Source organism: Cnephaeus nilssonii (assembly GCF_951640355.1).
Source record: "Cnephaeus nilssonii genome assembly, chromosome: 17".
Lineage (NCBI taxonomy): Eukaryota > Metazoa > Chordata > Mammalia > Chiroptera > Vespertilionidae > Cnephaeus > Cnephaeus nilssonii.
Genome location: NC_137088.1, coordinates 53736618 through 53749040, shown reverse-complemented (window position 1 = coordinate 53749040; position 12423 = coordinate 53736618). Strand labels below are relative to the sequence as shown.

Genomic DNA, 12423 nt, shown 5'->3' with positions numbered 1-12423 from the left:
TAGCTAGACCCTGCTCGGACTTCTCCTTCACATTCTCTTCCTCAAGAAAAAAAAAACAACTATTCAAATCGCTGTTGCTGTAGCAATTAGTGCATATGCTAATGAATGGCCCTGAGGCTCACATTGAAAGTCTGACATGCTTTGTAGGTGCTAAATAATAATGTCACAGTGCTTTCATTTTCAGCCCCTCATCCCATTCTCAGTTTCAGGTTGCAGATTACAGTAAGTAGTTAATTAGAGCAGTGGGCCCAGAGTGAAACTTAGATCTGACTCCCATTAAAGTGCAGGCTGCAGAGGGGTGACGCAGGGTCTGCCCATCCGGGGGTGATGCCTCTGGGTGCTGGGGTGCCCGTGCCTCCGGAGCACCTGTGCCCCGCTGAGCAGCCTGCGCACCTGTGCCCTGTGGCTCCTCATGTAAAACTGCTAGCTGCTCTGTAGGTTTCACCCAAAACCTTCTCTCCCTTTCTTGCTGCTTCTCTCTCTCTCTCCTTCCTCCCTCCCTCTCTCTCTCTCTCTCTCTCTCTCTCTCTCTCTCTCTCTCTCTCTCCCTCTCTTTCTCCCTCCTCCCCTCCTGCTTCTCTCTCCCTCCTCTCTCTCTCTCTCTCTCTCTCTCTCTCTCTCTCTCTCTCTCTCTCCCTCCTCCATTCCTCCCTCCCCCTCTCTCTCTCTCTCCCACACACACTACTTTTCTTTCTTGCTCTCACTCTTTCCTACCACTGCTGCACATGCTCGGTTGTGGTCTCCTCACACTCTCCTCTCTGTCCCTCCCTCCCTCTCCTGTCACTCTTCCCAACCCCAAGGGAGGCTACTTTCAAGACTAGCCTTCACCAGCTCTGGAAAGAGAAGGAATCAGCAAAGAGATCCAAGGCCCCGGCCCGGCCGCTCTGCCTGGCCTGCAGTGACAGGTGACAGCCTGCCTTCCTCCTGGCTGCCCTGCTCCGAGGCCTGGCCTCTCCCCGCTGGCGTCCTGGAGCCTCGCCTCCTCGGAAGCCTCTCTGGGCGCAGCAGCTGCGGCTCTGACCGCCCGGCCTTAGTGAGTGAGACACCTATACACGGGAATAATAGCGCTTAGTCCGTCAGGTTGTTGCAAGGACTAAATGAGATAATACATGTGAAATGCTTAGTACATGCCTGTAAGATACTGAACATATATACTGTATATGCGGTTACTTCTTTTACTTTAAATTCCCGTCCTCCTCCCCTTTGGCAACCATCAGTTTGTTCTCTATCTATGGGTCTGTTTCTACTTTGTTTTGTTTATTCATTGGTGGTTGTTTTCAAGATTCCACATTTAAGTGAAATTATATGATATTTTCTTTCTGTCGACTTACTTCACTCGGCGTGATACCCTCAGAGCCGACGGGCGCTGCCGGCTTCTGGGTTGGCTCTGGGCTGGTCTCTGCAGGCCTTGAGGGCAGTGACACCTCACTGGCCTCCTCAGCAGGCACTTCCCTTGGTGCCTGGTGGGGGGTGGCCAGTTGACATGGAATCCTGCTGACATGGAATCCCTCCACCCAGGCTGCCCTCCCCCCCCCCCCCCCGCCCTGTAGTAGATGTGGCGCTGTGTCAGGGATGTGCCAGCTGGGGTGGAGCCTGTGTGCCCGGTGGAGAGGAGCATGAAGGCGGCCGCACAGGAGTGCTGCCTTTTGGGGATGAGGTGCAGGGGGAGAGGGGAATAAACTGCATTGGAGACCAACAGTCCCCACTTCTCAGCAAGTCTAACCAAGCCAGTCGTGCCGGCTGTTCCAAAGAGGGCTTTTCCTTGGGCTCAGCGCCGGTGCGGGCCAGGCCCGATGCAGAGGATGCTCTCAGCGTCAGGTGCCCAGGAAACAGAAGCTGCCGGTGAAGAGACGCGGGGACTGGCCCCCGGAGGCAGCAGTCCGCACTGTCACGCCTCCCAGGACGCACGTCCGAGCAGACGGGTCACTGCCCGGGCCTCTGGTCACTCCCCCACTCCTGCCTGCGCCGAGGAATTTAATTCACAGAAGTGTGTGCTGTGATGCGAGCACTCCGTGGAGAGCTAAATAAGAGGTGTTTCATACGGATTAACAGTAAGCCACTCACGTCCGGGGCCAGGACGGCTTCGCCGAGTGGGCAGAGGCGTGCGGTGCCCATGCGAGCTCGGCGGGAAGGCCTGGCTCCCCACTCCCCGTGCCTGGTTCCGATTCTCGGACCCTGGAGTCAGCATTGCTCTCTAGTGTTTTTCTTTCATTGTTCTGGCAAGTTCCTCTCTATCCCACAGCTGTTTGGAAACTGCTGCTCTGCTGAGCCTCCAGCCTCGGTGCTAACAGCCTTTAAACGCTGCTATTAGGGAGCGAGCTCCTGCCGCCAGTCAGCCTGCTGCGAGTGGAACGGGCGTCACCGGGATCTGTAATTGGGTTGGAAAATACTGCTCACTTATTTTAGTCTTAAGTCATTACCTTCTTATTGAACGTCAATAACTTTGCTTTTCTATTATATTCGAATTCAACATAGCTGCAGTTTACTGAAAGGTTTTTTAATTCTTACTTGCTGCCTAGGTAGCCTGCCCACTTTCATCATTACTTGTTGAAATAAATGCATGTACAGTGTAGCCACTATGGAAAACAGTATGCAGACTCTTCAAACAATTAAAAATAGAGCTGCCATACAACTCAGTAATTCCACTTCTGGGTATTTATCCAAAGAAAACAAAAAACACTGATTCAAAAAGATGCATGCACAGCTAAGTTGATTGCAGCATCACTTACAATAGCCAAGATATGGAAGCAAACCAAGTGTCTATCAATACATGAGTGGATGAAGATGTGGTACACATATACAATGAAATAGTACTCAGAAAAAGGAAGAATGAAATCCTGCCATCTGCAGCAACCTGGGTGGAGCTAGAGCAGCGGTTCTCAACCTGTGGGTCGCGACCCCTTTGGGGGTCAAACGACCCTTTCATAGGGGTCGCCTAAGACCATCGGAAAACACAGATATTTACATTACGATTCATTAACAGTAGCAAAATTACAGTTATGAAGTAGCAACGAAAATAATTTTATGGTTGGGGGTCACCACAACATGAGGAACTGTATTAAAGGGTCGCGGTATTAGGAAGGTTGAGAACCACTGCTCTAGAGGGTATTATGCTGAATGAAGTAAGTCGACAGAAATCCTATCTAATAAAAGAGTAATATGCAGATTGATCATCACTGCAACACACAATATAGCTGCCCCCATGTGGTCAAAGATCCTGCCCCTATGTGGACACAAGATGGCCACCACAAGATGGCCAACAGGAGAGGGCAGTTGGGAGGCACCCGGCCTGCAATGGAGGGCAGTTGAGAGGGACCAAGCCTGCAAGGGAGGGCAGTTGGAGGTGATCAGCCCTGCAGGAGAGGGCAGTTAGGGGTGACCAGGCCGACAGAGGAGGGAAGTTGGGGGCAAACAGGCTGGCAGCAGAGTGGTTAGGGGGTGATCAGGCTGGCAAGCAGAAGCGGTTAGGGGCAATCAGGAAGGCAGGCAGGCAAGCAGTTGGGAGCCAGCAGTCCTGGATTGTGAGAGGGATGTCCGACTGCCCGTTTAGGCCCGATCCCAAGGATCGGGCCTAAACGGGCAGTCGGACATCCCTCGAGGGGTCCCAGATTGGAGAGGGTACAGGCTGGGCTGAGGGACAACCCCCCTCCATGCACGAATTTCATGCACTGGGCCTCTAGTTATCATATAATTTCATTTAAATGTGGAATCTTGAAAACAACAACAAATTAATAAACAAAGCAAAGTAGAAACAGACCCATAGATAGAGAACAAACTGATGTTTGTCAAAGGGGAGGAGGACAGGAGGACGGGAATTTAAAGTAAAAGAAGTAACTGCATATACACATACATATTCAATAAGTATTTTACAGCCATGTACTAAGCATTTCACATGTATTATCTCATGACTAAGCGCTGTTATTCCCATTGTATAGATGAAGAAACCGTATTCAAGACAAGGATGTACCTTGCCCAAGGTGCATACCGGCCCCGGCTCTGACAGCTGGCATTAAGGAAGAATAGGGGGCGATCTAGAGAAGTGATTTGGAACTTCGCCACTGCTCCCTGGTAGCTTTGTGACCTTGGGCACATTCTGTGAATTCTCTGAATGGCTCTGTCAGCTACAGAGGGCTAACCCTCCCTTTACGTTCTGAATAGTTTTCTGGCAAGGAGCAAAATTAAAAATGAGGGCTCGTATTATGGCACTTTCTAAAAGAGCGAAGTGCTGAACAAGCGTGAGGCACTCTTCTCGCGTGCTTTGTGTAGGTAATTTAGCATATTGAAACAACGGGACTGGCACTGGCATGCAGCACTCATATATGCTTTGCAATTAGTGAAGCCTAATTTAATTGTGATTCCATTGTTGGGATTGTGATGCCTCCCGCTTGATGAATAGCCATTTTTCTGGGGGTGTTATCAGTTAATCTAGGTAATGAATTCTCTTCATTATCTTGTTCTTCATGTTAATTATACAGGATTTTCTTATGCCTATTTATCAAGTCAGGACAAGTACAATTTTCTTTTTGCCCACACGCCTTTGAATCTGGAATATGCACAAACAGGCTGACATGATTGGTTTAAATTTACACTTCTGATAAGTTCCAGTCAGTGGCTTGACTTTTCTTACATCCTTACTTGTGGTATAAGCTTGTATCTCTTCCTTTTGGGGGTCTATGTCTTTTTTATAGAAAATGTTGTTATCTTAGACAATTAAGCTATCTCTGACTTTTGAGAGGGTACCTCTAGCATATCAAAATGGTATTAAGAATGGGAAAGCATCTATCTTTGCATATTAATATATATGAAACAACAAATAATAACGTTCTAATGTTGAAATATTCCATGAAGCACCATGACAGGTAAAATTTAAGTGTAAACCATGAGAAGGAAAGACATTAGTGCATGAAATCTTAAATGACACTTAAAAGAACAGTTCCAGACAGGTGTCTAAGGAAAAGCAGAAGACTGTATATAATGAGTGAGTAGTGACTGAATTCATTTTGAGTTCAGAGAAGTGGTTGATGGGCTAATATGGGCTAATGTTATATATTGATATTTATTAAGTTAGCATCAAATTTTAACTTTCATAATATTTTCTAGGCCTTTTGCTTAATATTTTATGTTCTGTGTTTTTTAAAAAGTCTTTTTTTTTTATTTGTCTCTATTGTTTAGCCAGTTATTTTTGAAAATCAGCATTTTGACGGGCATCTTTCTGCTTTTGATTTCAGGTTGAAGCCATCCTAGTCAATATTTTTGGTGGAATTGTCAACTGTGCCATCATCGCCAATGGGATCACCAAGGCCTGCCGGGAGCTGGAACTGAAGGTGCCCCTGGTGGTCCGGCTTGAAGGTGAGTTACAGGTGATCTCCCTCTGCCAGGTCAGGTGAGCAGAGTGCTCTGCACTTACACCTCCCTGAGAGAACAGAAGGAAACACGGGAGTAAGATGAAGTAAGGGCAGCATGGCAGTGATTCTGTGAGCGTCTAATATGCTCATATAGATTGTAACTCTCCAAGAATGGCATATGTTAGGATTCTTCAAATTTTCCAAATTTGTTTCAGAGTGGAGCCCTTTTATTGTGAATCATTTTGTGAGATTGGTGTTTTGAAGGGAACACTTTGAGAGATGCTGCTGCAAGAATTATTCATCAAGAGAAGGCAGTGGTTGTGGTCTAGCACTCCTTATCTGCTAAAATGGTGGACCCAAAGAGCTCTGGCTTATTTGAGTTGTATATTTCAATACTTATATTTTTAAATTAAATTAAAATTTTTTCTTTCTTTTTTGTTAATCCTCACCCAAGGATATTTTTCCCATGGATTTTTAAAAAATATATTTTATTGATTTTTTACAGAGAGGAAGGGAGAGGGATAGAGAGTTAGAAACATCGATGAGAGAGAAACATTGATCAGCTGCCTCTTGCACACTCCCCACTGGACATGTACTTGCAAACAAGGCACATGCCCCTGACCGGAATTGAATGGGACCCTTGAGTCCGAAGGCCGACGCTCTATCCACTGAGCCAAACCGGTTGGGTCCCATGGATTTTTTAAAGAGAGAGTGGAAGGGAGGGAGGGAGAAAGAGAGAGAGAAACATCAATGTTAGAGAAGCAAATTGATTAAGTGACTCCCACACATGCCCCAACCTGGGGCAAGGATGGAACCTGCAATCTAGTACTGGGAATCGAACCCGTGGCCCTTCTGTGCGCAGGCTGATGCTCTAACCATTTAGAACACCAGCCAGGGCTATTTTATTTTTTATATTATTTTTTAAAAATATTTTTTATTGATTTCAGAGAGGAAGGGAGAAGGAGGGAAAGATGCAAACATCAATGATGAGAGAGACTCATTGATCGCTGTCTCCTGCACGCCTCCTGCACGCCTCCTTCTGGGGATGGAGGCTGCAAACGGGCATGTGCCCTTAACAGGAATCCAGCCGTGACCTCCTTGTTCATAGGTCGACGGTCGATGCTCAACCACAGAACCACACAGGCCAGGCTATATTATTTCTTTTATATATAAATATAAGTAGTATATATTTTATGAAAAATAAATTTGTTAAATTTTTAATAAGAATAGCAGCATTGTTTTACATTTTTGAAATCTCTTTAATATGTAGTTTAATATTTGCTTCATTTTATCTGTTGCAATATGTTGTTTTAGTTGAAGTAGATGAAGAAAACCTGGCCTCATATAGAGCTATTTATTTGGAAAAGGGAGGGTATTTTTAATAATCATTTCATATAATTTTGGTGCTCCATTAAAGTCTATAAGCAATAGTTTCTTTATTAAAGATTTATTTCATGTGGAATCTGAAATTATTTTAATGAACTTTTCATATTCTATTCTATTAAAGTCCGTTGGTCTGTCTTGCACATGAAGTGGATTTTATGCATGCATGGTTTGTAATATCATGCAGTGATCATATGGAGCATTTTGGATTATGCAGATGTAAAGGTTGACACATTTCAACATACAGTATAAAAAAGTTCCACATTTGTTAATATCACAGCATCCTCGCCCTGGCCTGTGTGGCTCAGTTGGTTGAGCACATGGTCCCATGTACCAAAAGGTCTCGGGTTGACTCCCGATCAGGACACATGCCTGGGTTGCATGCTGCCGGTAGGTGTGCAGGAGGCAAACAATTGATGTTTCTCTTTGACATCGATATGTCTCTCCCTCCCTCTCCTTCTCCCTTCCTCTCTCCCTAAAATCAAGGAAACACCATTCTCATCAGAGAAGCTTGCACGTACTTTCAAGGTGGTAGATGCAATTTTTCCAGAATTCTAATTTCCACAAAAATGTACAAAGTTTATCATCAGCCACAGAGCAGTCGGTTGTTTTCCTGGAGGTGGCAGACTCTCTCCCCCATTTTCCATAACGTCTGCCAGTGCATCCTCTTCTCCCCAGCCTGGGCCCCGGGGCAGGGGCCTCGGACTCCTGGCGCAGCCCAGCCACAGCTCAGGGTCCAGCTCATGTGTGTCCCATGGAGGCCCCCGCAGCTCAGGGCTCAGCTCATGTGTGTCCCATGGAGGCCCCGCAGCTCAGGGTCCAGCTCATGTCTGTCCCACGAAGGCCCCGCAGCTCAGGGTCCAGCTCATGTCTGTCCCACGAAGGCCCCGCAGCTCAGGGTCCAGCTCATGTCTGTCCCACGAAGGCCCCTGCAGCTCAGGGTCCAGCTCATGTCTGTCCCACGAAGGCCCCGCAGCTCAGGGCCCAGCTCATGTGTGTCCCGCGGAGGCCCTGCAGCTCAGGGTCCAGCTCATGTGTGTCCCACAGAGGCCCCCGCAGCTCAGGGCCCAGCTCATGTGTGTCCCGCGGAGGCCCCCGCAGCTCAGGGCCCAGCTCATGTGTGTCCCGCGGAGGCCCCGCAGCTCAGGGTCCAGCTCATGTGTGTCCCACAGAGGCCCCCGCAGCTCAGGGTCCAGCTCATGTCTGTCCCATGGAGGCCCCACAGCTCAGGGTCCAGCTCATGTGTGTCCCGCGGAGGCCCCTGCAGCTCAGGGTCCAGCTCATGTGTGTCCCACAGAGGCCCCCGCAGCTCAGGGTCCAGCTCATGTGTGTCCTGTGGAGGCCCCACAGCTCAGGGCTCAGCTCATGTGTGTCCTACAGAGGCCCCTGTAGATCAGGGTCCAGCTCATGTGTGTCGGTTGGAGGCCCCGCAGCTTAGGGTGCAGCGCGTGTGGACTTCCCCCTGAATTAAGCCTGGGAGATTGTCTGCAAGGAAAAAATCTTTTCTAGAAAACTCAAAAATTACCTTTCTAGAAAACAAATTAAAAATAAGAAATATCACCTAAACAAAGATATAAAAAGCAACTTAAAAATTATTTTAAGTTTTAAAAAATGTTATTTTAAGTACTTAAGGGTTGAGACTTAGAAAAATTAATATTTTTTACTGTTCATTAAGGATACCCGACTTGAAAGTGCACCCTGTATGGCAAGTGTGTGGTGGGGGGAGCAGGACTAGCCCAGGTTGGTGCCACTTCTTCGCTTCCGTGGTAGTGGCTGGCACTTTACCCACCATCACCTTAGCTTCATCAGTGCAAATGCCAACAGAGTATCACTGTTTTTAATATGATCGTTTTATTATTACTACTACAACAAAATCATGTTTCACGTCAGGGGCCGACCTCCCCTGGGTTCTGGGGACCCCACTTTGAGAACCACTGCAGCAGGGAGGCAAAAACAGGCCCTGTAATGTGAGAACTAGCAACAGGCCTGTGGACGCCATCACAGTCTTCTGAGCACAGTGGCCAAGCAGCCCGGGGTAGATTTCTGCACATCATCCCCGGGACAGCTGGTCTCCCCACGTCCCGCGCTGGTGCATCATTCCGCAGACGCGGTCCCCACGGGGGATGTGGCCCCTGTGTGTCTCCGTCCCATGAGGGCGAGACCCCAGCACAGCCGCAGCGCTGGTCTCTTCGGCTCCTTCTAGTGCCCCTTCCTCCTCTCACCCTCTTCCCCGCTCCTCCCTCTGAGACGCCGCCTCACAAACTTCCATCAGGACCAGGCGGACCAGATAGAAATAATGATGACAAGAGAAAAACGAAAATAGCAGAAGCGCCAGTTGGCAAAGGTTAACACGGACATTCCAACATCTACATGAATGAAATCTTCTTAATACAGTAAAGGCAGCAGAACTGATTCCAGAGAAAATCACTTAAGTAGTTGATCAAGGAGCTGCTGGGCTCAGTGTAAGTGTAGCTCGCAGTAAAGGGCTGTGTCCACCTTTCAGGGCAGCGTGGCCAGTGGCCCTCGGGTTCGACCAGTCAGCTCTGTGTCTGTAGAGGAGAACAGGTGTCCGGACTAGTGTCTGCCACTTGAAAATGACCCGAAGTGAGTGTGTGCCTTGGTGCGCCCTCTGTCCTGCGACCCTCCCTGCGCCCGTGTTGTCGGCAGAGGTCCGTAATTATTAGCTTTAGGTTCGTTCCTAGGAAAGAAAGCTACCCCACTTTTATTTTCCCCCAAAGACCAAAAGGAGCAGTTCTCTTTTTCACACAGTGCTTAGTATTCCAGACGGAATTGATCTCTGACATTGAACAGCTCCCTATCGTGTGTACCTGGATAATAAACATGCTGAAACACGCTAAATACCACATCCACGGTCATCTCCGTTACTGATCTCTCTTGGCGGTGTCAGAGCTCTGCCCGCGCTGCTGGGAGTGTTGACATTTCTAAGTTGTTGGACAATCAGATTTGCATCTTTTAAGTTAGTGCGCTTCCAAAGTATATGCCTGTGGGGTTTTAGTTGGTTAATTGATATACTAAATACTGTATGCAGGTTACGGAGCTTTGGGCATGAAGGAGGATGTATAGAAATATAAGAAATTATCTCAGTTACTAGACGGCTGGGGAAATAAAAGAGAAAGAAAGAAGATGTAACAATACAAGATAATATATGTACAGTGTTAACAAGTGTTGGTCCTACTAGAATCTGTCTCTGTGTCAGGGCTTCCTGACAGCAAGGCTTCTGGAACCTTCAGAAATATTATCGCCGCATAGTATCCCCGGTGACAGGGGGAATTGCAGGTGATGAATCAAGATGAGCTCAAACAGCAGACTGCCCCCAAAGCTTTGTGGGCTAAAGCACCTCTGGTGACCTAGGACCCTGCTCTTTCAGCATCGGGGCCTGTCCTGTAATAGGCACCTGGGACCTTTACCAAAGGGGGGCGCAGGAGAGCTTTTGACACTCCCAGATCCCAGCTGTTTCTTTTCCGCCTCCTGTGGGAGTTAGCATCTTGTTGATAAGGGTCCTCAGCATGGTCGTGCCAAGGACACGCACTTATGTGATTTCGGGAAGCCAGCAGCCCACACCAAGGTTAGGACTGTCCCAGAGTTGTATTGTCCTACATAATAAACCAGGAAAGATGAAGGATTGTGCCCCAGCTCTGCTCCCGGCACTAATATTAACAAAATGCAGACATCGGAGATGGCATTATCCATACAGGGCACAAAACAGGAACCAAGCAAGTGCTCGCTCTGCGAAGGGAGCGCAGGCTGTTACGTGCGTCTCCCAGCGAGTGCTGCTGTCGGCCCGCTTCCGTTGGCATCCCCCTCTTTACGCTTCCTCGGTTTTGACTACTGTAACTATGGTGCATTTAGAGAGTGAGTCAGCAAGGAGATATTATAAAAGGAGAACTTCCAAGTTGAATGTGGAAATAAGTGTGATTTGAATCATGGAAGGAAAGGAGGAGGGAACTTAGAGGGTCAGAAGACAGCACATCTGTTCCGCACTCAGGAGTTGGCACTGGGATCCTAACGGTGGCAGACAAGCCCAGGACCTGGCCGGGTGCGCTGTCCCGGGGAGCAGTGACTTTGCAGCAACACATTGTGGCTCGAAGAACAGAGTGGGAACGTCCAGTTAGTAGCCAGAGTGCGTGACACTGGCATGTAGAACCCAGGCAGGACTGTCACATGGAAGTAAAAGTGGATAGAAAAGTGAGGACAGAGAGGAGGGGAGCTAGGGTTTACCATCTGATGACCAGGAGGATGGCATCCTTGGTCCACGTGGGAAAGTGAGCGTGGGAACTAGAGAGAATGGGAGAGTCTTATGTGCAAGGTGGGGAACCTTTTCTCTGCTAACGGCCATTTGGATATTTATAACATTATTCGAGGGCCACACAAAATTATCAACTTAACAATTAGCCTGCTGTGTTTGGTCAAACATTTAATTAACTCACCCCGGATGCCTTGGCAGGCCCAGGCGAAATGATTTTGAGGGCCGCATATGGCCCTCGGCCGGGCGTTCCCCACCCCTGCCTCAGGGCAGAGCCACCCTTCTGAGAGGAAGCTCTGCTGTCAGATGGAAGGCATGTGGGGGCGGGCATGGGGGAGTGTAGGAGTGGGCCAAGGAGAGGTGCTAGCAAATGCACGCCACCCCACCGAGGGCCCCACAAGGCACCCTCAGGTCCTGCTGCGTAGGACATTGTACCCCAGCAGCACAGCCCAGGGAACGTAAGAAACCAGCCAAAACCAAAAATCTGCCCCCGAAGGTCTGGTCCCAGCCCTCCAACTGGGACAGTTGGTGACTCTAGGGGTCTCTGAGGTGTTTCTCTTACGCTCAGTCTATGTTTTTCATTTGCTTTCTTCTGGGTTAGAAAGTAAATTCTGCTCCTCCCACAAATCTCTCTGCGTTTGCTCCATTTTACCCAGCCTTACACTGTGATTTTTCTAAACAGAGTAATTCTTCATTGCCTCTGGTGACAGAGGCAGATGAAGGGGCCAGAACATTCTGGACGATTCCAGGGGTAGTTTCCAGTTAACTTGACAGAGCACTGTGCTTCCTGTCTTAGCCGATGTGTTTCTTGGGATCTTTATCCATATTAATATGTATTAAAAATGGTCACATTTCCAGAACATATACCCTTGTCTAACCAGTGAAAGTGAAATAAGAAAGGGATGTCCATCACCCCAACATCTATGTTAAAGCCAAATGACACATAAAGAAAACCAAGTGTGCTAGACAATTTTTACCGGAGTCTGAATTACAATCCTATATAATGAAAGCCTAATATGCAAATTGACCATCACTCCAACACACAAGATGGCTGCCCCCATGTAGTCAAAGATGGCCACCACAAGATGGCCAGCAGGAGAGGGCACTTGTGGGAGATCAGGCCAGCAGGGGAGGGCAGTTGAGGGTGACCAGGCCTGCAGAGGAGGGCAGTTGGGGGCAATCAGGCTGGCAATGGAGGGCAATTAGGGGTGAAGGGGGGCCAGCAGGAGAGGGCAGTTGGGGGTGACCAGGCCAGCAGCGGAGGGCAGTTAGGGGCGACCAGGCCAGCAGCGGAGGGCAGTTAGGGGCGACCAAGCTGGCAAGGTGGGGCAGTTAGGGATGACTGGGCCAGCAGGAGAGGGCAGTTAGGGGTGACCAGGCCAGCAGGGCAGGGCAATTAGGGGCGACCAAGCCGGCAGGGGAGGGCAGTTA

General features: G+C 48.6%; 1 protein-coding gene across 1 annotated transcript in view; it reads left to right on the top strand.

Moving 5' to 3' along the window:
* The window catches only part of SUCLG2 (succinate-CoA ligase GDP-forming subunit beta), a 247903-nt gene that overhangs the window by 221479 nt on the left and 14001 nt on the right, over positions 1 to 12423 (top strand). Inside the window, exon 10 of the mRNA XM_079795026.1 lies at positions 5229 to 5349. Coding sequence (XP_079651152.1) covers positions 5229 to 5349 — 121 coding nt within the window. The remainder of the gene's footprint in view (positions 1 to 5228; positions 5350 to 12423) is intronic.